Source organism: Pleurodeles waltl, chromosome 4_1 (genome assembly GCF_031143425.1).
Source record: "Pleurodeles waltl isolate 20211129_DDA chromosome 4_1, aPleWal1.hap1.20221129, whole genome shotgun sequence".
In the NCBI taxonomy this organism is placed as follows: Eukaryota; Metazoa; Chordata; class Amphibia; order Caudata; family Salamandridae; genus Pleurodeles; species Pleurodeles waltl.
The window spans coordinates 615,153,260-615,180,161 of record NC_090442.1 but is presented as its reverse complement, the minus strand read 5'-3'; the positions used below and the strand labels follow the sequence as shown (position 1 = coordinate 615,180,161).

At 42.0% G+C, this 26,902-nt stretch overlaps 2 protein-coding genes across 4 annotated transcripts in view; one reads left to right on the top strand and one right to left on the bottom strand.

The window, feature by feature from the left end:
- The window catches only part of ATP23 (ATP23 metallopeptidase and ATP synthase assembly factor homolog), a 52,909-nt gene extending 36,567 nt beyond the window's left edge, over positions 1-16,342 (bottom strand). Inside the window, exon 1 of the mRNA XM_069229051.1 lies at positions 16,034-16,342. Coding sequence (XP_069085152.1) covers positions 16,034-16,211 — 178 coding nt within the window. The 5' untranslated portion in view covers positions 16,212-16,342. The remainder of the gene's footprint in view (positions 1-16,033) is intronic.
- Positions 15,918-26,902, top strand: part of RPAP3 (RNA polymerase II associated protein 3) — a 266,423-nt gene continuing 255,438 nt past the window's right edge. For 2 of the 3 annotated variants that reach the window (XM_069229048.1, XM_069229049.1), the window contains exon 1: positions 16,857-16,988. In XM_069229048.1, the coding sequence (XP_069085149.1) occupies positions 16,904-16,988 (85 nt within the window). In that variant the 5' untranslated portion in view covers positions 16,857-16,903. Of the gene's footprint in view, positions 15,987-16,856; positions 16,989-26,902 lie in introns of those variants that run through there. The other variant, XM_069229050.1, reaches the window with a different exon arrangement.

Genomic DNA, 26,902 nt, shown 5'->3' with positions numbered 1-26,902 from the left:
GATTCAATGTCAAGGCCAGAGACTCCGTCCGTGCAAATACAGCACCTAATTAAAAAAAATGTACTCAAAAACATTTCCCAGCAATTTCTAAACAGCACTACAGCTCCTTAAACACGAGGCACACCATGTTTCTGCATCTTTCTCTGCTGCTCACAAAAATCAACTGTCCCCTTGCTATACGTGGTTGTTTGTTATTGCTTTTTCACTGTATGATTTTGATGAGCCAGGGTGTGTGTGTGTGTGTGTGTGTGTTTGTGTATATATATATATATATATATATATATATATATATATATATATATATATATATATATGGAAAATGTCACTTACCCAGTGTACATCTGTTCGTGGCATGAGAAGCTGCAGATTCACATGCTGTGCATTATCCTGCAATCTAGTGTTGGGCTCGGAGTGTTACAAGTTGTTTTTTTTCGAAGAAGTCTTTTCGAGTCACGAGATCAAGGGACTCCTCCCCTTTCGGCTCCATTGCGCATGGGCGTCGACTCCATCTTAGATTGTTTTCCCCGCAGAGGGCGAGGTAGGAGTTGTGTATATAGTAATAGTGCCCATGCAATGGAGTAAGTATGTATGTACATAATGTGTTTAAAAGTGATATATATTTACAAATTTCCAAGTTTATTTCTATCAACTTATAACGGCTACAGGCTCCCGGGGAGGTGGGAGGGCACATGTGAATCTGCAGCGTCTCATGCCACGAACAGATGTACACTGGGTAAGTGACATTTTCCGTTCGATGGCATGTGTAGCTGCAGATACACATGCTGTGCATAGACTAGTAAGCAGTTATCTCCCCAAAAGCGGTGGTTTAGCCTGTAGGAGTTGAAGTTGTTTGAAATAATGTTCTTAGTACAGCCTGTCCTACTGTGGCCTGTTGTGTTGTTAACACATCCACACAGTAATGTATGAGGCGTAGACCATGTGGCTGCCTTACAGATTTCTGTCATGGGTATATTTCCTAGAAAGGCCATTGTGGCGCCTTTCTTTCTAGTGTAGTGTGCCTTTGGTGTAATAGGCAGGTCTCTTTTAGCTTTTTCATAGCCGGTTTGAATACACTTAACTATCCATCTGGCAATGCCTTGTTTGGGTATTGGATTTCCTACATGAGGTTTTTGAAAAGCTACAAACAATTGTTTTGTTTTGCGAAATTGTTTGGTTCTATCAATGTAATACATTAGTGCCCTTTTGATGTCTAATGTATGTAATGCTCTTTCAGCTACAGAGTCTGGTTGTGGAAAAAATACTGGGAGTTCCACAGTTTGATTTAAGTGGAACGGTGATATAACTTTTGGTAAAAATTTTGGATTTGTGCGTAGAACCACTTTATGTTTCTGTATTTGTATAAAGGGTTCCTGTATGGTAAATGCTTGTATTTCACTTACTCTTCTAAGAGATGTGATAGCTATTAGGAAGGCCACTTTCCATGTTAAGTATTGCATCCCACAAGAGTGCTTGGGTTCAAATGGTGGACCCATGAGTCGTGTTAATACAATATTGAGATTCCATGAAGGAACTGGTGGTGTTCTTGGGGGAATGATTCTTTTTAGACCCTCCATAAATGCTTTTATGACTGGGATTCTAAAGAGTGATGTTGAATGTGTAATTTGCAGATAGGCAGAAATTGCTGTGAGATGTATTTTAATGGATGAAAAAGCTAACTTGGATTTTTGTAAGTGTAATAAGTAGCTTACAATGTTTTTTGTTGACGCATGCAGTGGTTGAATTTGATTATTATGACAGTAATAAACAAGTCTTTTCCATTTATTTGCGTATCAATGTCTTGTAGTAGGTTTCCTAGCTTGTTTAATGACCTCCATACATTCTTGTGTAAGGTCTAGATGTCCAAATTCTAAGACTTCAGGAGCCAGATTGCTAGATTGAGCGATGCTGGATTCGGGTGTCTGATCTGTTGTTTGTGTTGAGTTAACAGATTTGGTCTGTTTGGTAGCTTGATATGAGGTACTACTGACAAGTCTAGTAGTGTTGTGTACCATGTTTGGCGAGCCCAAGTTGGTGCTACTAGTATTAGTTTGAGTTTGTTTTGACTCAATTTGTTTACTAGATACGGAAGGAGTGGGAGAGGGGGAAAAGCGTAAGCAAATATCCCTGACCAACTCATCCATAACGCATTGCCCTTGGAGTAAGGGTGTGGGTACCTGGATGCGACGTTTTGGCATTTTGTGTTTTCTTTTGTTGCGAATAGGTCTATTTGCGGTGTTCCCTAGTTTTGAAAGTAGGTTTGCAGTATCTGGGGATGAAGTTCCCATTCGTGTATCTGTTGGTGATCTCGACTGAGATTGTCGGCCAACTGGTTTTGAATTCCTGGGATGTATTGTGCTATTAGGCGAATGTGGTTGTGAGTCGCCCAATGCCAAATCTTCTGTGCTAAGAGACACAGCTGTGATGAGTGTGTCCCTCCCTGTTTGTTTAGGTAATACATTGTTGTCATGTTGTCTGTTTTGACAAGAATGTGTTTGTGGGTTATTAACGGTTGAAATGCTTTCAATGCTAGAAACACTGCTAGTAGTTCTAGTTGATTTATATGAAGTTGTCTTTGTTGAGTGTCCCATTGTCCCTGGATGCTGTGTTGGTTGAGGTGTGCTCCTCACCCTACCATGGAAGCATCTGTTGTGATCACGTATTGAGGCACTGGGTCCTGGAAAGGCCGCCCTTTGTTTAAATTTATAGGATTCTACCATTGAAGCGAGGAGTGTGTTTGGCGGTCTATCAACACTAGATCTTGAAGTTGACCCTGTGCTTGTGTCCATTGTGTCGCTAGACACTGTTGTAAGGGCCGCATGTGTAACCTTGCGTTTGGGACAATGGCTATGCATGAAGACATCATGCCTAGAAGTTTCATCACAAACCTTACCTGAACTGTTGATTTGGGTGCATTCTTTGTACTAAGTTTTGGAATGCTTGTACTCTTTGTGGACTTGGAGTGGCAATCCCTTTTTCTGTGTTGATTGTTGCTCCTAAGTATTGTTGTATTTGACACGGTTGTAAGTGTGATTTTAGGTAGTTTATTGAGAACCCTAGCTTGTGAAGGGTTTCTATGACGTATTTTGTGTGTTGAAGACACTGTTTCTGAGGGCTGGTTTTTATTAACCAATCGTCTAGGTACGGGAATACGTGTATGTGCTGTCTTCTGATATGTGCAGCTACTACTGCAAGGCATTTTGTAAATACCCTTGGTGCTGTTGTTATCCCGAATGGCAACACTTTGAATTGGTAGTGTACTCCTTGGATTACAAACCTTAAGTATTTCCTGTGGGAAGGATGTTTGGGTATATGGAAGTAAGCATCCTTGAGGTGTAATGTTGACATGTAGTCTTGTTGTTTGAGCAAGGGAATCACGTCTTGAAGTGTTACCATGTGAAAGTGATCTGATTTGATGTAAAGGTTTAGTGTTCTGAGATCTAAGATGGGTCTCAGTGTTTTGTCCTTTTTTGGTATTAGAAAATACAGGGAATAAACACCTGTTCCTTTCTGATGGTTGGGCACTAGTTCTATTGCCTCTTTTTGTAATAACGCTTGGACTTCTAGTTGTAATAGATCCAAGTGCTGTTTGGACATGTTGTGTGCTTTTGGAGGCACATTTGGTGGTAATTGTAGGAATTCTATGCAATAACCATGCTGGATAATGGCTAGGACCCACGAGTCCGTAGTTATGTCTTCCCAATTTTTGTAATAATTTGTGAGTCTCCCCCCCCACTGGTGTTATGTGTTGGGGATTTGTGACATTGGAGTCACTGTTTGTTTGTGGGGTTTTTGGGCTTTGGAATTTCCCTCTTGTTTTAGGAAACTGTCCACCCCTATATTGACCCCGAAAACCTCCTCTTTGGTATTGGCCCTGGTATGTGGGTCTGGTCTGTGAGGTTGAAGGTTCTGTGCTTTGGGCTCGAAAACCCCCTCTAAAGTGTGGCTTCCTAAAGGTGCCTCTGCTCTGTGGGGAATAAAGCGCGCCCATGGCTTTGGCCGTGTCCGTGTCTTTCTTGAGCTTTTCTATAGCTGTATCCACCTCCGGCCCAAACAACTGTTGTCCATTAAAAGGCATATTAAGCACAGCCTGCTGGATCTCTGGCTTAAATCCGGAGGTGCGTAGCCATGCGTGTCTCCGAATAGTGACCGCCGTGTTCACTGTTCTGGCGGCTGTGTCCGCTGCGTCCATAGCCGATCGTATCTGGTTGTTGGAGATACTTTGGCCCTCCTCCACCACTTGTTGTGCACGCAATACGCCATTGATTGGCTGCTTGTGCTGCAACCCTTTTTCCAGCTGCATCAAACTTTCGACTTTCTTTGTCGGGTGGTGGTGCATCCCCAGAATTCTGTGAGTTTGCCCTTTTCCGGGCTGCCCCTACTACCACAGAGTCAGGTGTTAGATGTTGCGTGATGTACACAGGGTCCGTAGGGGGAGGTTTGTATTTCTTCTCCACCCTAGGTGTGATGGCTCTGCCTTTGACGGGGTCTTGAAACACCTGTTTCGCGTGTTTTAACATGCCTGGTAACATAGGCAGACTCTGGTATTGGCTATGTGTTGATGACAGGGTATTGAATAAAAAGTCATCCTCTATAGGTTCTGCATGCAGTGCTACATTGTGAAAAGTAGCTGCTCTGGACACCACCTGCATGTAAGCAGTACTGTCTTCTGGTGGTGATGGTCTTGCCGGGTACCAATCCGGACTATTGTCAGATACTGGTGCATCATATAGATCCCATGCATCTGGGTCATCCTGGCTCATCCCTGTGTTCGTTGGTGATTGCATCATTGGGGGTGTTGCAATTGGTGACAGTTGTGGTGAGTGCTGTGGTGATGGCTGTGGCGAAAAAACATGGTGGAGTTTTTTCTTTGGCCACTTTTGCTTTTAGCTGTTTTTCTGTCTCTTGGAAAGCGAGTTTACGTTTCATTTTAATTGGGGGAAGAGTTCTTATTTTCCCTGTGTCCTTCTGAATATGGAGCCTTCTTTGTGTATAGTCTGGCTCTCCCATCTCTAATTCTTGTCCAAATGTATGGCCTTGTAGTTGTGATGAAAGGCCTTGTTCTTCGGAATATGAGCTCTGTTTCGGCTCCGAGGCTGGGTGTTTTGGCACCGGAACCTTTTCCGCAGTCTTTTTCGGCTCCGAAGCCACCTTTTTCGGTGTGCTGATATCTCGGTGGCGAGTTTGGTCGGAGCCAGTATCTCGGTGCCGAGTATACTCTGTGCCGGTATCTCGACCGGAGTCGGATGTCTTCGACACGTGTGTGCCCTTTTTCGGTGCCGATGGTTGGTCACCGTGCTTACGGGTTAAGCCATGGCCTGCCGGCGGTGGCGTCCCCTGGGCTTTCATTATCTTTGTGTGAGTTTTGGCCGGGGCAGTTTTACTCACGGTTTGTTGCCTCGCCGGCTGCTCACTTTCGGCCTCGTCCGAGTCCGAATCAAGAATGGAGAGTCTCCTCTTCTCCGACGTCGTGGTGTCCTGCCGGCGTCTACGCCATTTGAAGCCTTCGAGCTCTCCGGTCCCGTAGCGTCTTCTTCGACCGAAATGCCCGACAGGCCTCGCAGGTATCCTCTTTGTGTTCAGGGGACAAACACAAATTACAGACCAAATGCTGGTCTGTATAAGGATACTTATTGTGGCATTCGGGGAAGAAGCGGAATGGGGTCCGTTCCATGAGCCTTGAAGACGCACGCGGTCGGGCCGACCAGGCCCCGCCGGCGAGTGGAAGCCCCGAAGGGCTACCGGAGCTCTTCTTTTTTTCGGTGTCGATCTGCTATTACTAACCCAATACCGAACGCAAACAATACCGCCGAATTTTCCGAGACTTATCTAACTTTCCGAACCGAAACACGGAGCGAAGAGGAACACGTCCGAACCCGATGGCGGAAAGAAAACAATCTAAGATGGAGTCGACGCCCATGCCCAATGGAGCTGAAAGGGGAGGAGTCCCTCGATCTCGTGACTCGAAAAGATTTCTTCGAAGAAAAACAACTTGTAACACTCCGAGCCCAACACTAGATGGCAGGATAATGCACAGCATGTGTATCTGCAGCTACACATGCCATCGAACATATATATATATATATATATATATATCGTTGATATATTTACTGCCTCTTTCATAATTACCGTAATATTCTTCTGTGTACTTGGATAGCTTTAATAACTGTGATCGCTTAGCAGTCGGGGGATTTCCCCTTGGTGGAGTCTGAGTCAGGGACAAAGGAGGCACTCAGACGGCTTTTTGGACGGTGTAGTCCTATTTCTACTTTAATGTTCTGGCACGCATGTACGCTGTCTCGCCTGCGTCTAGTGATGTTCCACTGAGGGACTGGGCTTTGCCTCTACTAGCAGCTGATTTCAAGCTGGCTGTGCACTACTAACAATGAACCCCATATCATGGCCTGATTAAAGCACGATCGCTGCCTGGAGGAGAGTAAATATTTCAAACAAATATCCCCTGATGCCCTTGACAGCTAAATAGCAGGATTTACAATAGTTATTGGAGGAAGGTTCTCCTGCCACATGCCCTTCAAACTCCTATATTTGTCCTTCAGTGGGGCTGGCAAGGGTGCTAAAGAGAACTTCCCAGTAGGGATGCAAACTGGTATGATAATTCAAAGCACCTTTTTAACGGTCTAGAAACAGAGATAGTCGTGGAAGTTTCACAGACGAGGCTACAGAGAGGGGGAGGAGTGGGGTCCTCTGGCAGCGCAGGATCTGGTTTTGCAGGTGAGCATTATTCCGTCCTCAAACATTAACTTGAGGAGCAGAGTACGACATTTCTTACAGAATTGGAGACCAATAACTCAAGATGCTTGGATATTGAAAACATGTCAGGGGTTCAACCTAAAGTTTTATGGGACCCCATCTCAGCAGATGATTCCTGACAACTGTCTTTTTACAAAAAGAAAGTTTTATAGATGCAAAGGTGCCAGCGTTGCTTGTCAAGGAGGCGATATGCGTGACACAACCTGGTTCAAGGGTTTTGTCAGCAATATCTTTCGGGTGGCGAAGAAAGAGAGAAGACACAGGCTTGTCTTAAACCTGTTGCAGCAAAAGGTCTGGGACTGGATTGGCAAGGCACTTTCAGGACGGCAGCGATTGGATGCTACTTCCAAAAGTGCTTCCAGTGCTGAACCAGTTAAGGGGTCCACGGCTAATGGATCTGTTTGCATCCAGGCTGAATAGACAAGTAAAGATGTTTTTCAGTTGGAGACCGGATTCAGCCAACCTAGAGAAAACATGCCTTTTAACAGAATTGAAATGGAAATCTCAATTATGCCTTTCTGCTATTTCATTCCTGATTCCCAGAGATGCATCCCAGCTATGGAAGAGCTGAGTTGGTTGTAATGACTCCGATTTGGAAAGCCCAACCGTGGTTACCATGGTAATGGAGATGTCTTGCTATTGTCCTGTCAGATCTCCTTGTGTCCTGAACCTATTGCCTGAACCAGTAAGGAATGTACATCTCTTGATTCTCCCCTCTGCATCTATCCCTCGTCACTTAGAAGGCTTCAGGAGATACTGGACCATACAAGGCATTTTGCAAGAAGCTGCTGTCTATATCCAGGAGGCCTATGATGTCCAGTACTCACAAAAGATATTATTCTGCCTGAAGAAGGATGGGTTAATGCCATGAACGATATAAGGATCCTGTGGAGGCAGACCTGCACATGGTGATACATTTTTTGTCACATCTGGCTGAACAACTACTAGCTTATAAGTCAGAAAACAATTTTTGTCCTGCCCTTTCAGCTGGTTATCTGGCAGTAAATGGCAAACTTGTAAGAACACCCTTTGGTGTGTAAAATGCTTAAAATATTGAAAGGAATGTGGATGTCATACCCATCAAAGGCTAAATATCGACCTTTGTGGGACTTTAATGTGGTGTTGAGATTTTTGAACGACTGGCCTAATAACAATGATTTATCTAGGAAGCAATTATGAGATACATTGGCCATGTTATTCTGTTGAATTGTGCTCTAGACCTAACCGTTAGAGTATTTTCTATAACAGAAGTTTAATTTACAATTACTAGATGTACTAAGACTAATTCAACATTTATTTTGTATCCGGCTCTTCAAAACTCTCCTAAGGTATGGGTGATTCGGGGCTGGAAAGTGTATTGCGCTGCAGAAACCGTACAAACCAGTGTCATTTGCGACTATGCCTAAATGGGTCCGTTGATTTTTGAGAGAAGGGATTGATGCTCCCTCATTTGGAGCCCAGTTAACGAACGGGGTTATGGCATCTGCCTTGGGTTCTAAAATGGAAGATATTATGAGAGAAGCTGATTGATCAGCAGACTCAACGTATAAAACATTTTTATTATAAACCAATGGTGGATGTTGCTTTTGTTGTTGTTGTGCGTCTGCCTTAAAACAAAAGTGTAATTGGAACCTGCAGTTCAGACATGGATAAATAACCTTCTACAGTCGCATTCAACTTTATTAAGGTCACTGGGGCGAGGAATATCTCACCCCATGTTTGAAGCTGTATTGTTTTCAGTGCCCTATGATGCATTTACTGTTGTTCAAGCATTCCTTCCGGCTGAGGCTTTTACATTTTCAGGAACAAAACAAAAGCAGGAGGGAGGTCTCCTAGTAGAGGATGAATTGGGCATCCACCGCTGCCGTAAAAGTGTAGTAGAGAGTCTAGCACCCTAAGATGTTGGACTTGAACTCTCTTATTAATTCAGGATGTATCTTCAGCTGGTTGTATGTTGACTATGAGATGGTGGCAAAGAAAGAGGCAGAAACATGGTGTGCCTCCTATTTTTGAAAAGACATGCAAACGGATTGGTGGAAAGAACTGTAGTACCGTATGAAGCAGTAGTTTCCAATCTGTGCCGCGGCACCCCGGTGCACCGCAAACAGCAGCCAGGGGTGCCATGGTCGCAGTTTTGCTGAGCACTCCATTATGATGCCCTCTACAGTGCAGGCCAGATGCGCTGCGTCTGGCGTCCTCTAGGTGGTGCACTTGCTGCCTCTTAGTGACACACCTGTGAGCTGGATGAAATAAAGCAGGCAATCTTCCATTATCTTAAAACCATTTCGACTGAGAGAGTGTGTGGGGTGACTAAAGAGAATGGAGAAAGACAGCTTTTTGGAGGGCGATGTGTACCTGAAAAGAAAAGGACCCCACTGACGCATGTAGAGTCATTTTGTCAGTAGAATTAATGAGTGAAAAGGGGGAACGACAGCTGCCAAACGGTGGAGAGTTGATATATATGCTAATATCACAGAAGTGCAAAGGAAAACAGGACTGAGTCAGCCATAAAATAACCTGAGAAACTTGACAGTTATGTTTCTCTTCTGTGTCGGCAGACAGATACCAGGTTCAAATAAAGCTTTTGATCCAATAGTTACCCAGTATAGTAGCATTGTATAAGCTTGTCGAGCACGGATGGGAGCTCAGTGATTAACGGGTGAAAATACATACATTTTTACTTCAAACGAATACCAAGTTCGGAGTCGGAGCCACTGAAGGGAAAGAAAGAACTCTCTTCCAAAATAGCGGTCAATTTTCTTTAATGTTGCCGCTTTCCGAAATGACTGCATAAACACCATTTCAGTTGTTAGATTCATTCTGTTAGAAATAGCCGCCTGCAAACTTTTACATCAGAAATGGACGCTGACATTAATCCGCTTCCAGTATAATTAACAGCAAAATGGGCATGAAATAATTACAGTTGTTTCTGTGCAATTGAAAGATCCCATTCCCAGATAGCGGTCATACATAAAGCTTGTACTGAAGAGACAACAAACTATTGCAAGACAGTAGCACAGAGGAATAGAGAACCTTGTCTACTTTCTATTTGTCCATTAGCTGGTTCATGAACCAGGGTCTGTATTCACATGTAAGCCCATTTCGACTGAGGAAGTGAGTGGGGCTAGAGACAAGAATTGAATGACATCAGCAAACGGGTGGTATAAAAAGCGCACAAGAGAGATCTTGTAACCAATAAAGCTTGTGTTTTTGGAGACAGTGAAGGGGAGAAAGTACCAGGTTCACAAGGAATGAGTTGGCTATGTAGCCGCAAGAACACTGTAACTGAGTATGGGGATCAGCAGCACAGCTTAAGTATGTGGTGTTAGTCATGTCTAAATCAGACAATTTTACAAAATGTATGTTTCACCAACCGTATTCCAGTGACGATAGAGCTTGAGAAAGATGAAGATGTAAAATTGGTAGTTGTGGTAGTTGGATGAGTGGTAATTACATGAGTGACTGTTTTGTTACAGAAATGCGTTTTTAAGACATGATTTTTGAGGTAGATTTTACTGTGGTACAGGAGTTTCACTCACAGAGTACTGTTCCTAAGAACTCAAGAAGGTGAGTTAAACTACTGAAGGGGGTGATTGAGGCAAAAGTGGACATGAGAGCTTACAGTTCAGCGAGTAAGCAAATGCTTAATAGTAGTGTTTTTTGAGGAAAGGTAAGAAGGAGTGGGTTCATGAGAGTGGGTTCAAAAATGGATAAATAAGGCATAGGAAGACTAGGGAAAGTGGAACCAGCAGACATGTTCATCTGAAACGGTGGTGGACCGTGTAAACAGCGGTTTACGAACTGTGCCCCGCAGTACTCTGATGCCCCTGGCTGGATGTGTTCAGCTCCAGACTGAGCACGCAAGAACAGTGAACAAATACAGTCAATGCATGGCCCAAGAGCATACAAATATTGCTAAAAGAGAAAGTAGACATATCTTTGCATTCCATGCACTATTCTTCATATCTTCATACAAATTATTTTCAGATATTAAAATGAAAGTACTACTGAGGCCAGGCTTACATCCCCCGCCAAAAGAAAGTAATGTAATAGGGAGCCGTGGGCAACGACCAATTGGTCAAGAGCGCCATGGGCGAAAAAGTTTGAGAACCACTGGTATAAAGCATTGATGGGAAATGTAGTTTGTGATATAAAATTTTCTCATTGGCTGCTGTGTTTGCAGTAAAGAACTGAGAAGCATAACCTTGCCTCCTGCAGGTAAAGCTAAATTACAAGGATTTGACAATCCACTTAACCTTCAAAAGTAAACCTTGGTCATGGCTAAAAGAACTCACCACTAGCTTAGGCTGATTTGGAACATCCAGCAATTCATTCAACAACAGGGCCAGAAAACTGTAGTCCAGGTACTGATACTCTCCAGACTATACTATGAGAGGTTGCTCCTCCCTGGTCTCCCTAAAGCACACCTTTCAGCACTGAGAGCAGTGTTTCACGTAGTTGCCAACTTTTTGACAAGTAACACAAAATTAGATCACATCACTCCTATACCTTGATGCCTACAGTGGCTACCCATTGAAATAAAAGCACAGTTTAAGACTGTGTGCATCGCCCATAACGCACTCCACAATACCATATATCACACTTTGCCTGAAAAAGAAAATCTCTGGTTATAAACGAGAGCATTGCGGCAAGAACGTTTTATGAAACGGGCATTATTTGGCAGTGCCACTACAATCTGGAACTCCCTCCATCCAGCTCTTTGCACAACCTCTAGACTTCCCACGGTTAAAAAGGAACTCCTTTTTGAGAGACACGTTAGATAAAGCTACAATTACTTCATTATATCGCCTTTGCTGATGTTGGAGCAGATATGCTAATATGAGAATATTCTAATGATTTGCGTATACATGCTAATGAGAAATAATGACAAACGAAACTAATAATTGAAAATAACGTGCAATTAGTAAAATGTGCCAACGGGGAGTGGTCACCATGAATGTTAACATGTACTAAAATAATGTGAAATATAAACATTTTGTATTAATATGCCATAATTGATGATATAATCTATGTTTTATGATGCTTCGTATCCTTAACTTAGCCGAACTAGAGGCCTGGTAGGCGCTGGGTCTTGCTTGCTTAACTGTGGAGACGCGATGAGCTGCCGAGGACTGGAACTGGAGAAAAGGACCTTGAACTGTACAGAGTTCAGATGAGCTCTGCTAGAATTTTCTGCAATGTACCAGCGGACAGGAGACGATCAGAACAAATTGATGCAATTATGTGTAGAGTAGGCTAAATGTACTTTCCCAGGACTTGAATAATGGAAGCACTGACTAAAAGACTGTGGGCCACAATTTTGTTACCTGAAGAGCCGGATGATGTTCTCATCAACAGAAGGACCAATCGTATTAATGGACCTTGATGCTTGAACCGATGCAAACAAGTGGTAAACAAAAACTATAGGTAAGAATCATAACCCCTGATGAGGTTGACCAATTAGCAATTTGTGGGACGGACTGAGAGCCCCTAATAAAAAGTCATGACACAAGAAGGGAATTCAGAGCGGAGAGGCGAAAGTTGATGACGTCGGAAGACGCTGTCCACGAAGACTGACTCGTTGCTGATCTCTCTTGGATATGTAGCTGTAAAATGTTGACTGACTAATGTGTGCTTTTTCTTCTAGGTACCAACTGCGCTCTTTTTTCTTAAATGCTTTATCTCTTAGATTGATTTTTCCAAATTAACGATTTTGGACTAAATTGTTTTTGCATGAAGTCCCACATGCTGATGCTAATCTGAGATCGGTATGCTGACAAGGGTGACTCGATGGTGACGGTAGACTGACTGACTTGCATTGCTGAATTATTCAATGTTAAAGAATTTGCTGACTTATGTTGATTGCTTTCACTTATCAATAACACTTGGTGAAATGTGTTGCTCATGATTCTAATAAAGTTTGATTAACAACAAAGTTGAAATAAAGGTTTTTGATTAGAATTGTAACTAATAGGGAATAAAAACGATTAACCTTTTTGAGAGTGATGGTATTTTTCTTGTTAGGTAAAGTTTCTTAATGGTGTTTTCTTGTCGATTATGATGTTTATTGATGTTCCTTTGGTTACTGCTTACCTAGGATACTCTATGCGATCCAAAAGATTCATCGACCTATACGCGTCCCCTTGTAAGTTTACCTACTAAGGACAAGGCGCGCTAGCACTGACAAGCCCAAACCTTCTTTACACAAGCTGCCCTCATTAGCTGCTTTATTGTGAAACACTCCCAGGGCCATGTCCACACTATATAAAATCACAAACATAAATACAAATAAATAAAATCTGTTTGTTTTCGTTGTTGCTTATCTGTTTACTGTTATCTGTACTATCCATCCTGATGCCTTGTGAATCGCGTTAACCCATTCGGTGTTGAGGACGTAACAGTTCTGGAGCTGTTTTTGGTTTTCAGTGAAAGGATGATCAGCACGTATGGTGCTGATCAGCTCGTTTCACTTTCACTGTCTAGGTTCGTGCAGGCCCATCTCAGCCTCCCAAGCACCTCGGCAGAGGAGAGGTATCTTTTGGAAAGGGGCTGGGGGATCACCCCTTTCCAATTATACAATTCCCTAGTGGTTCCCTGCTTGGGGGATCACTGCAGGAGGGTGATTCCCAAGCAGGGGTCCACTCCACTGGGCACCAGGGGGGGGGGGGGGGGGGGGGGGGGGGGGGGGGCGGCCCCTTGGGCAAGAGCTTTTGAACCCCCTCTCCCCCATTTTTAATTTAATACAGTCTTTCTAGGCCCAGTCACACAAGTGGGGCAGAGTTTTAATATCATAAAAAATCATAAAAAACAGGGCAATGCTGGGTGGTAGGACTTTTGTGGATTCCTGCGTATTCTGGAAGTTTCCATCACAGAAATGTACGGAAAATGCATAGCTTCAGGCAAAGTTTGAGGTCTGCAGAGCATTACATCCTCCTGGATTCCCTTAGGTATCTAGTTTTCAAAAATGTACAGGTTGGCTATATTTCCCAAGGTGCAGGATGAGCTAGGGTCCAAAATCTAGAGCTACTCTCATTGGAAAAAGAGGGTCAGTTTTCATTGGAAAAACGTTCTGCGTCCCTATTGTGTTTTGGCCATTTCCTGTTGCGGGCACTAGGTCTACCCACACAAGTGAGGAACCATTTTTATCAGGAGACTTCTGGAATTCCAGGTGGAAAGAAATGTGTGTCTCCCCTCAGATTCCAGAACTTTCCATCACAGAAATGTGAAGAAAACGTGTTTTTAGACAACTGAAGAGGTTTGCAAAGGATTCTGGGAAGTCAAATGTGCTAAGAGCCACACATGTCACCCCATCCTGGACTCCCGAGGTGTCTAGTTTTCAAAAGTATACAGGTTTGCTAGGTTTCCCTATGTGCTGGCTAAGCTAGAACCCAAAATCCACAGCTAGGTACATTGCAAAAAAAACTGTCAGTTTTCAATAGAAAAATGTGATGTGTCCAGTTTGCGTTTTGTGGCATTCTCTTTCGCAGGTGCTAGGCCTACCCACAAAAGTGAGGTACCATTTTTATCAGGAGATGTGATGGAATGCTGGGTGAAAGGAGATTTATGGCTCCCCTCAGATTACAGAACTTTGCCTCACAGAAATTTGAGGAAAATGTGTTTTTTAGACAAGTTTTGAGGTGTGGAAGGAATTATGTGTAGAAAACTGTGGTAACAACCACACAAGTCATTCCATCTTGCATTCCCCTAGGTGTCTAGTTTTCAAAAATGTTCAGGTTTGCTAGGTTTCCCTACGTGCCAGCTGAGCTAGGGCTCAAATTCCACAGCTAGGCACATAGCAAAAAAACACCCAGTTTGCAGTGGAAAAATGTAATGTGTCCACGTTGTGTTTTGCGGGTTTTCCTGTTGCGGGCACGAGGCCTACTCACATAAGTGAGCTGCCTTTTTTATCGCGAGACTTTGACGAACACACAATAGCATAACAACTGTTATTACCAATTGTCTTTCTCTGCATTTGCACCTTTCAAATGTAAGACAGTGTGTAAGAAAGAAGTAATTTTGAGAAATGCCCTCTAATTCACATGGTAATACGTGTACCCACAAATTCAGAGATGTTCAAATAACCACCGCTTATAAACATCCATATCTTGTGCTCATTTTGGAAAAACATAGGTTTCCTTGATATCATTTCTCACTCTTTATATTTTGCCAAATGAGTTGATGTATACCTGGTACACAATTAAAATCAATTGCTAGGTGCAGCTCATTTATTGGCTCTGGGTACCTAGGGTTCTTGGTGAACCTACAAGCCCTATATATTTCCGCAACCAGAAGGGTCCAGCAGACGTAACGGTATATTGCTTTTGAAAATCAGCCATAGATGAAAAACGTTACAGATGAAAACATAGACAGAAATAGCTGTTTTTTCTAAACTCAATTTCCGTATTTTTTATTCCAACTGTTACTTTCTATAGGAAAACCTTGAAGGATCTATACAAATGACCCCTTGCTGAATTCAGAATTTTGTCTATTTTTCATAAATGTATAGCTTTCCAGGATCCACCATTGGTTTCACACCCATTTCTGTCACTAACTGGAAGGAGGTCAGTGCTGGAACCCAAAGCAGTCCTTGCAATTTCTTCAGACTAACACTCCCCCCCCCCCCCCCCCCCCTCCAAGTGGGGAAGAAGGTAGCGCCAAGTGTTGAAGCACAGCAGCTTTTGTAAAAACCGGCCCCCAGTTACAAAACCAGCCCCCACCACTGCAATACTGGCCCCCATCCTTCTAGCGTCCTGGGGAAATGCCTGATACCCGCTACGGCCAGTCCAGCCCCGAAGGAAGTTGAAAGCACAAAAATAGGGAGAAAGGGGCATGTTCCAGTAAAATGCCAAAACTGTGATGAAAAATCCCGAAACCCTGGGTACCTTTAGAATCCCCAGGATGTTTGGGGAAAAGGAAGAAAAATCGGCGTGAATCGCTTATTTGGACAAAAAGTTGCTGGGACCCAAAAGTGAACTACCCCAAACAGCCAAAAAGAGCTTAGCACGGGGGTGGGCTGTGTAGGCTAGAAGTTAAGGGGTTAAAACGCTTACACAGCGAAGATCCAAGAAAGCAACAGTCAATCAACAAGCATAATTGAGTGCAGAAAATAAACTAAAAACAAGGCCAATCTGCAAACGACGATGGTTGGATAGATAAGCAACCTCTGGAAAAAGCGGCGACAGCTCTAACTACGCGGGCCAGCTGGGGAAGGGTGAAAGGTCTGTTCTCCCTATGCACTTCATAGCGCCTCTCCGCTTAAACTTACTGCTGTCCAGCGCAATAGTAAGCATAACACGGCACTTGTGGTTGAAGGTGAAGAGACTTTGAGACAGGAAAGAACCTCGCGGATGTCCCCTTTGCTGCCTTTCAGGGAAAAGCCCATATCCATGATCCTCCTCCTCCTGGCGCTGTTGTCCCTCCATCGGGCTATCAGTGTGCGACATAGGATCAAAGCCGATTCAATGTCCTTGACCAATTCGTTGTTGCTACTTTTGCCGCCTTGATCTGGTAGTGTCAGAATATAGGGCAATCAGGTACTAACAAATCACGTAGGTGGAAACATATTTTTTCTCAGGGGTGGGGAAAGCATAATCATTCTCTATTGGTTGGAGAAGCTCTTCGTTGATTTGATAGAGAAGTATTTGCTGTTTATTGGCTGCAGAGCCTGCGCCCCGGAACATATCTGTCAGCATGTGGTTTCGCTCTGCACTTGACAGCAACAGCAACAGCAACGTGCGCGTGCCTAACTAAAACGAAGTCTCCAGTGTTTTGTATTTTATCGTGTTCAGAACTATGTATAGTTTTTACTATCATGTTTTGATTTGTCATAATTATTTTGTACATCTCTGCAGGCTATTACCGTTACTAATTCAAGAGAAAGTGTTTACTAATATATAGTAACGCAACACAGCATGACTTATTTGAAGTCTATCGTGGCTGAATGCCTGATTCTACTCGGGGCGCCATGTGAGATTCGTAATCTGTAATAGTGTCAGAGGCGTCCTATGAACAAGCTCGAGGAGGATCTCATGGTCGGCCATGTTTGTTTGGGTAGATTGTCGGTGTCAATTTACTGTTGCCTTGGCTGCAGAAAACGTAATTCTATGCGCGGTAAAAGCTGGTGTTGTCGCGCTGAATGACAGCTGCTCTAGCTACTGATCCTACGACCGCGCAGCATCGAGTCCAAGCAAGCTTAGAGGATGCTGATGGAGTAGTAACAGGTACCCCTGAAGCAGTTAGACCCTTGTCAGAATGTAGAGGAGAGGCGTGTTTGCCCTTATGCGTTACCATTACTATTTTGACTTCAAATTGAAGAACGGGAAGGATCCTTTAAAATCCAGGAAAGGAGAGGATGAACGTTTATGATAATGTTATTACATTCTTGGGTGAAAGGGTAAAGTATGGTAGGGTGCTCGCTATGAATTGCCATCAGACGCGTTCTTTAGATTGCGTTTCTTTATTTCCAGATGGTAAACACGAACCCACAACAAGGAGACGTCTGGTTAGTTCCGATGACTGCAAGCGAATGACCAATGCAGTTCCAAGAGCTCTCCTAATGTTCCAAGAATGCCCAAATGACACAATTATACATTGGAATAATGTGGGCATGTACCGTCTGTTTGATGCTTATATATTACATCATCTCCCATATGCAAAACAAAAATAACAAACAACATTGCAAAAATGAATACAATTCAAAATCCTGAAATCTAGCAGATAATCTAATCGGTCTAATACTGTCTAACCTCCCATTCAAATGTATGCCACCTCTCCTAGCTGTGCTCCTACAGGAGGATTCCATAGGCCTTTTCTGAACATCCTGTGGTATAGTGGTAGAATATTCAATATGTGTGGTAGGAAGGCAAACATCAGGGGAAAGCATAGAATCTCTCTCACAATTATTCTGATATGTTTTTGAATTCATTTCAGCTTGTGCTTTGGATATAGGTATCGCACTGTCCCAGTTCCACCATCCTTTACCTTGCAGTAATACAGAAGGTTTGCTTGTCCTAAGTAGTCTGACACGTAAAGAAAACTTAGATTCTCCCCTAAGAACTCTATTGGGTTTCTTAAGAACCAGGTCATTTTCCTATAGATGAACATTATGTGCTTCTTGCTTGGAATCATAGTATTCTTTTTATTTGATTTGATTCAACAATACTTGCTCTCTGAATGTACAACTCACAGGGGATTCCCATATATATTTGAACATTTGAGCCAGTGGTCTTTTCCAACCATCCAGGTATGAGTTTGGTTCTTGCCTCCCTACCTCGTAAACATTAGAAAGCTATAAACTCAGTGATTGAATGGGGTGTTGTGAGGTATGCCCATATTTTATTTTTCAGAAAAGTATGTACATCAATATTCAAAGCGAGTGCTATTTGAATGCCCTCTTTCAGCATACAATTTGCTCTCTCAGCTAATCCATTGGAAGATGGGCTACATACCACTACCTGTAAGTGGGTAATATAATATTTGGTCATAAAATTAGTCATTTCTTTAGATATGAAACGTCTACCATTGTCAGTTACAATGAATTTTGGACTTCCTTAGATTAGAAATATTTTTTTTCCAGTAGGTCAGTAGCTGACTTAGTACAAGGTGATTCAACAAAATCATAATGTATCCATTTTGAAAAATAATCAACCAAAACGATCCCAAATTTATGTTCTCTGGGTAATAAATAAAAGGGACCTGAAAAGTCAATTGCTGCTGTATTTCATGGCCTTCAGGAAGAGGTACTGGGACCATTGGTTTGTGATTAGTTTTGTAATGCTTATCAGAAACAATACTTTGGGGACATTTTTCTATCAAAGCTGAAACTGTTTTGTCTAAACCTGGCCACCAAAAATACTGTTTCAGCTTTTTACATGTAGCAGAAATGCCTAGGTTGCCAACATGTGCTATTACAGCAATGCGTTCATGTAGAGAAGTAGTGGGTACAAATAAATTATTGTGTGCAGATTTGATTTTTGCATGATAATTCAGAAGAAATGTGTGCAAAACAACTCAGTTCTCCTCACAGTGACTTATTAGATGGCCATCCAACATTGAGGAAATGAAAGACTCTTTGTAAGGTATCATCTTGTGTTGCAGACATCCTTTCTTTTTCATATATATATCACAATTGCACACAGCAATCAGATCCATTACAGCAGCTACACATTCTTAATAATTGTCATTGGTTTCTTCAGTTTCAGATAAAGGCAATTGTGACAAACAATCTGCACAATAAGTTTTTTCCTTGTTGCACCTATTTGATGTTAAAATTATATTCCTGAAGTTTGGCAAGTAAATAAATTAGTCGTTTCGATGCTTTTCCAAAAGCATTGCCACCAAAAGATACACTAGAGACTTGGCTTGTGATCAGTGTGTAAATCAATTGAGGTTCCCTAAATATGTTCTGAACTTGTCTCCTGCCCACACACAGGCCAGGGCTTCTCTTCCTATGATGTTATAGTTTGCCTCAGCTTCAGAAAGGGTTCTTGAAGCAAAGACTGCTGTGTTTTCCCTTCCTCAATGCTACTGTCCAAACACAGCACCTATGCCCTTCATACCGGCATCTACTGAAATAAAATACCTACCCTCTTGCTCATACGATTGTAGCACAGGAGCAGATTTGACTGGTTTCTTAATATCTTTGAAGGCTTGGTCATTCTGTTCAGAGCAATCAAATGTAAATCCTTTCTTAAGAAGGGATCACAATGGCTACACCAATAGGGCATAGCCAGGAACAAATCTAGCGTAATTTACAAAGACCCAGAAAAGACTTAAGTGAATCTTTATCGTTAGGTTCAGGAGCATCTGTGACAGCCTTAACATTACAGGCGTTTGGCTTTATCCCAGAACCAGAAATCAGATGTCCTAAATATTCTACCTGCAAGGCCATGGAATTACATTTATCAATCTTTTTTCTAATATTTTGTAAACTCTATGTAGAACGACCACATGTTCCTCTTCAGCCTTTGTAAAAAAAAAAAAAACAATAAAAAAAAATGATATCATTCTGGAAAGCCTGTGCTTGTCTTTCATTGCTAAACAAATTGTCCATCAGTTTTTGGAAGACACTTGCCACTGAATGAAGGCCAAAAGGTAACCTCAGATATTTGTATTCATCAAATGGTGTTACAAATGTAGTCAAGGACAGAGACTCTGGACTAAGAGCAGTTTGGTGGTAGGCTGAGTGTAGATCAATTAGTTGTGAAATATTGAGCATCTCCAATATTTGTCACTGTTAGACCTCGCATCCTTGCCGTGGTCTACCCTGTCTTTTTTGCCTCTGCCTTCCATGTTTTGACTGTGTGCTGGACTCTGGTGTTTTTTTTGCTGTTTTGATACTCTGGGCACTTTAACCCTGCTGACCAGTGCTAAAGTGCAAATGGTCCATGTGTAAAATGTATGTGTAATTGGGGTTTCCATGATTGGCACATTTGATTTACTAGTAAGTCCCTAGTAAAGTGCACCAGAGGTGCCCAGGGCCTGTTAATCACATGCTACTAGTGGGCATGCAGCACTGGTTATGCCACCCTCATGAGTAGCCCTGTAAACATGGCTTAGACCTGCCACTGCAGTGTCTGTGTGTGCAGATTTAACCTGCCAATTTGACCTGGCAAGTGGGCTTGCCAGGCCCAAACCTTCCCTTTTTATACACGTAAGGCACCCCTAAGATAGGCCCTACGTAGCCCCATGGGCAGGGTGCAGTGTATGTTAAAGGTGGGACATGTTCTGTTTTACATGTCCTAACAGTGAAATACTACCAAATTTAGTTTTCACTGTTGCAAGGCCTATCTCTCTCATAGGCTAACATGGGGGCTGCCTTTAAATAACATTCAAGTATAGTTTCCCTTTGGGAGCAGATATAAATTTGAACATCCAATTAAAAAATACATCTTTTGGTAAAGTTGGTTTTTGGATTGTTAGTTTGAAATTGCCACTTTTAGAAAGTACTGTAATAGAAAAGGGGTATGGCTTATGAAACAGCGGGGCTAGACGAATCAAACTACACAAGAGAAACAAGAGCCAATACTGTGATTAATTTGGCAAAACGTATTATTTACAATAAGAAGGTAAAACCAATTACCTCTCCCTAGTATTAATACATAACATTTATCCAGAACAATTATAATCGAATAACATTTATAGCACACAGAAGAACAAATACAAAAGTGAGCAATTACCTCATATAAACATTTTTTTTGGCACTGCATACACATTACTTACATTAAAAACATACGACAATAATACATATTCAAGGACAAAATATCAACCTAAAATTCAGGTTCTGCACCAACTTGAAAGAGAGGGAGCTCAGAGGGTAACGTAGTTGCAAAATTTTAAGTCCCCTCCTTAAAGAGCAGAAATGCACGTAGGTGCTAATTGTAAGTCTTTGTGGTAGCTTAAACAGGAATGATGTCCATTACAAGACAATGCTTTGGATTCGCCCTGAAGGCCTATTCTCCTTTAGTAGCGCTCACCGCTGCTCCCTATTGTCAACACGTTTCGAACCCACTAGATTCAAGAGTTCTCTTCAAACACAGAAAGCTTTTGCTGGATTAACATTGGTCTGAATGCATCGTGAGCAAGCAGAAGAATCATGAGACCCCTGCTTTGGTGGTAAGCCATTCACAAAATGGCAGTTCCTTCGCCACACGTGCGAGTAAGGAATTGACGAATCCCTGACTTTTCTGATGCACGCTCGCCCGTGCGACTGTATGTTTGATGCAAACCAGGTACTTTGTGTGAAATCAATGTTTCCATTGTTTTTTATGGAATAAGACCTCAGCTCCAGCCGAGGTGGCAGTATTCCTTGTAATGCAGATGTTGAGGTACCCAGAGCTACTTGATCCACAAAGGGTGGCACATAGGAGGCTTCCCGTAGAAAACACGCCCTCAAAGCGCATGTCTGGTAATGAACCCTCATCGAAAACATCAACAGATCAGCGTCCAGTGAAAGTAAGTGCCACATAGAAAGACACATTGTAGTGCACATTCGGAAAGGTACCAAAGTCAACGAAACACAAGCTGTACACAGTTCAGTGCCGGTCTGAATGACAGAGACCAGTTGCACTCCAATTCCTCATAGAGTGGTGCTTCGAAATACTGCATCATGCGCTCACAATACAGTTGCACTGGTGTAAGCGCCATCAGTTCTCCTTATTCAGATGCGGCAGCCATAGCGAATGAAAAATAGCAACAGCAAAATGCCATCAATTAAGGCCAAAGTAATTGAGAATCCCCCGAATGCACCCAAGAGTATTGCATGTATGGCTGAAGGTATTATGCCTAATATAGAAGACAGGTGCTGACAAACCCAGAACATAAACCCTTAAAGAAGAGTACAATCCTAGCAGTTTTGGATGCATTAAATATTTATCCCACGAGTTCACCAAAGTTTCTTGGAAAATTTGTATTTATAAGGGACTGTGTTTCCGCGGATGACCTAGCTACTTGAAGCGCATAGGTATCGCATGCAGATGTCAGCACTACATTTTTCTGAAGCAATAAAGCTTTTGGTCTGCTCAGCTTGTCAAAATGTACATTAGAAGTAGCAATTTGAGGCCAGATGTCTGCTACTTTGGTCTGTTGCATAGAGGGAAAAAGGACGTTACCGCAACAAGTTACAATTTGGGAGACCAAAACTACGTAGGCAATTCAGGCTTGCATTCTGCAACAGCTCTCATTGTTTAGAAGTACATAACTTCCATTCAAGAGCACCTGGAATGCTGGTTGAATCAAGGGGACAGGAACTCCCTTCAGATAACATGCCAAATTTGCTGCTGAAGCATTACATGCGCTGTGCAAGGAAAGCTGTTTACAAACCATTGGCTGGCTCACAGAAGTCTCACATTCCCTGCCCCTAAGAAAGACCTCTTTCATGCCATTGAGGCATTTGTACACAAAGAGTAGCTCCCACACCTCATGGGTGTAACTATCTCCCAGTTTTTCATGTCTGCCCACAGGAATGTGTTTCAAGCAGGATGTGATTTGAAGTGTTGAAATTGGCAGATTAATCACCCCATGAATTAGCCAGACAGCAGATGGTATTTCCACCACAGTAACAGGAAACCTTTCTCATTTTTTGATGTCCATCATAAAATATGTTGCTTTTTCTTGGCCATTATTTGTTGTTGTTGTGTCACATAAAATGCAGCATATGTCTTTGGCCCTGACATAATGCCATGGAATGTGACCAATTTTCAGTGTCTGTAGTGCCAAACTTAACTGCATAATGGACCTCAGATGACTCTGTCCATGGTCTGAAGATGACATGTCAGGTTGCATAATGTCAATTGCAGAGGAAATGATATTGTTTATGTGTAAATGCGGCCAGACACGGTGTTAATCCCATTATCTACAACGGCTAATGCCTTCTATACGTTTTCTGGATCTATTTGCCTTAACCGGGCAGCGGCTGCTTGTTGTGAAAGTTTCCAAATCTCATTGCAAATTGCATATAAGAAGCGCTTTTTACTTTGTCTTCTGAGGCCTAACAAAAAATCTTGTAAGTCTGTGTTATTAGACAGGAGACTGAGGTGTTTTTTTTAAAACTATTGCTGGCATAATTTTCCTACACTGTGTGTTGTCACAATACCCAAATGTTCTAGTGACACATAGCGAGGGTCCGGTCTGTTTGCTCTACAACCTCCTGTGGAGTTTACAAAATGAGCATGACAACCATTTGTGTCCACTGGCCACAATAACCACCTGTCAGGACTTGAAAGTGATGTGTTAAATGTTCCATTTTGGACCCACCCATTGAGCTGATCTTCAGTTGCATTATTGTATTTTTGCCATCTGTAAAATGTTGTAGGAGTGGAGATACTGTGCGCATTTAATTCTTTTATCATAGCCAAAACCTAACAACTTATCTGCTGCACTGTTTCATTTAAACATATAATTTGTATAGGTATCAGGAATGCTCTAAACAAAGTTTCCCTTCCGTATCCTTGCCAATGTTTAGTTCCCCAAAAGCTCTTTAAGTCAATCAACTTCAATATTCAAAGCCTTCTATAGCCAACGGGGAAACAAACGAATCAGAATAAATCTGCAGTACATTGTGTATTTCCATGACGTGCAATTTAACATAATATGACGCTGCATCTTTAACATTGTACCCAGAAAAATATGTAAACTTATCCATATATGTTTTAGAACGCTCCTATGGTGGGGTAAGACAATGTTCTCATTGGTTATAGCTAAAAATAGTCTTTTGGGTACTTGCTCTATGAATGAAATGATGTCCACAATAATTATAACAGAACATATCACCATAATTTTCTTTTTTTTGGTAAATATCTTCACTTTCAAATACAGTAAAGTACTCTAGTTCACATAGCATAGTATCAACAGTTTTTAGATCCCAGACATCAGAAGCAACCACAAGTATTATTACATCATTTAAAGATATTTTGAAAACATATGGAATTTGAAGAGCCTCAGTTGGACCGAATATATCTAAGGAAACTTTATCTTAAACAATCCCATCAGGAACTGGTATAGCTGAAATGTTCACAAAGGACAAGTCTTAATGGACCTTGTGTGAAGAAAAATGTTGTTTTAAGATCTCATCCACCAATTCAACTGCAGAGCGTTCAGGAAGGTAATGACCGTGTATCAGTAAGAAAAAGACGATGACAAAACCAATCCAAAGAAGAAAGGCAAGTACAGTTAATAAAAGCCACAGATAGTTCCATGGATAAATAAAATAGTTATCTTTAAGCCAAGTCATCAGCTTCTGTGCTCTTGATGGTGGTGCCGCAGAAGAAGTAGATGAGTCAAAGGAAGAATCATCTTGATCGTCAAGATATCCAGAAGCAGTTAGTGCAAAATTTCAAGCCGTATTAGAAGTTGAAGAACTGACATAGGTTTCCCTCTGTGGTTCATAGTAGACAATTCCACCGTTTGAGTTGCTTTTGTGTAGTACTCTTCATTATTTCTCTTGTTTGTTGTAGATGAAGATAGTGGGACTAATGAAAGATCATTTTCCACCCTTCCCAAGCTCAGGAACGTTCAGCATTGCTGCTCAAAACCTATAACGGAACTTCCTGGTCGTAGTGAGAGGTATTCAGGAACTGCACAGGAGTCCACTAAGTCTGCTGTTTAGGATTGGGCATATGGTGTAGCTTGACATTATCAATGGAGACAAAGCGATTTTCTTTTGATCCAGGCAGCAGTGGTAGAATAACAGTTCTGGTACCAAGTATTCCGAGGACTGGAACTGGTGCACAATATGATGGATCAAATTCCTTTTTCACAGCAATCTTTTCTCGTACTAGATCATCAACTTTTGGAATCCAGCCAGTTGATGTTATTGGTGCAACCCTTAGTCCAAAGGAAGCGGCCCAGGCAAACGCGGTGTCGTCTCTGAACTGTTGTAATTCTTGCAAGACAGTGACACGTTCAAATATGTCAAAAGGTGTGTCTGCCGCCTCCGCACCAGAGCCATCAAGTTCTGAAACATACATTTGTGTCCCAAACAGTACCTCATATGGAGTGCGCCCTCCCAAGGACCTTCTGGACAGATTATTAAGTGTTCTCTGGATTCCATACAGGTGACTAATCCAACTACGACCCATTCCTAATACTTGCACTCTTAACCTCAGGATGGTAGGGAGACGAGAAATGTAGTTGGACCCCTAATTAAGCCATGGTGTCCCTGAATGCCCCTGAGGCTAAGAGTAGGGCACTGGTTAGAGTGGAAAGCCGCAACTGCATATGTACTGATAAAGACATACAAATCTTTAATAACAGTTAGAGTGTCAACTGATCGTTGTGGCCATTCCCACGAAATCTGGAGCATAAATCGACAGTGACTAAGAAATATTTGTATGCACCATCAGGTGTCAGGGGAACACAGTGGTCCAGGTACACACATTGTAGTGGTTTGTTTGAATTTAGAAGGGGTGTCTGCGGTGGGCGTTGTCTGTTTGTATAGACCTGGCCACCAATAGTGTTTTTGGAGTAGAGAAATAGTAGCCATCACACCAACATTGGCAGAAGCAACTCTCTCATGTGCCGCTCTTATCAACTTAGATCTTTGGTCTTGGTTGGGGATCACAGGATCACTTACCCCTGGTATTGTTACTAAGGCAGTGTTTAGGCTACTTATGCGGTAGGAATATTTGGCAGGATATGCCTTTGGTAATGGCTTGCTATTAGCAAAAGCTTTCACAGCAACAAGTGTTTCATCATCCAACCTTGTTCGTGAATGAGTTATTGCAGCAACAGAAGCCATGGCTATTGCTGACTTGGCCGCTTCATCAGCCAAGGTATTGCCTACAAGGTATACTCCTACACATTGATGTCCTAGTGTATGAACTACATGGGCTTTGGCTAGCGTTTCCTTCAGATTGTCAGAGTCACCAGATCCTCGGGGTTTGTGCACGTTCCCAACACGTCCTCTAATGAACAGCTCCAAGACTCTGATAGACAATTCACAGAGACTGTGAGAGTTCAAGAGGGGAAGAGGGGATTAGGAAGGGTACTGCTGGGAAGGAGACCTTTAATGGGAAAAAAGGTTAGAACACACAATATAACCTGAAGTAAATATTAATAAACATAGTCTTTCTGAAAATATGAGCAATGTTGAATTGCAATTTTAAAAATGAACAAATTTTGTGATGATCAGATACCTGTAATGGAATCAAGATTAATTCAAATAAAACTTTTCTTATTCAAGCATGAATTAGAATAACAAGAATATGCATAATAGGAGCATATAATATTGCATCTAGAACTTCTGATCCTATATATATTTTCCTTGAAATGTTTTCAACACAGATCACACTCTTAAAACACTAGAGAAGAAATATTTTTCAATGGGTTCAATAGTTCAAGAAATATTTTCCATACTAGTCAACTCGAATTGTACCAAGCAATTATCCTGGAATGGTAATATGCAGTTCACAACATAAATAAACTCTAGTAAAAAATTGCATGTCCTGCTGACTCGAATGCCATCATGCAAAGTCAAGAAATGGTTGCACAATAAATAGCAACAGGTTTTGAAATTATCTTAAATTGAATTATACATCGTGCCACTTCAAAACCTTCTTTTAAATGTCAATAAATAGTAACACACAATGTATCACAAGCTTTTAAAGCTTCATAAACGAACCGCGCCTCTTGCCGATTC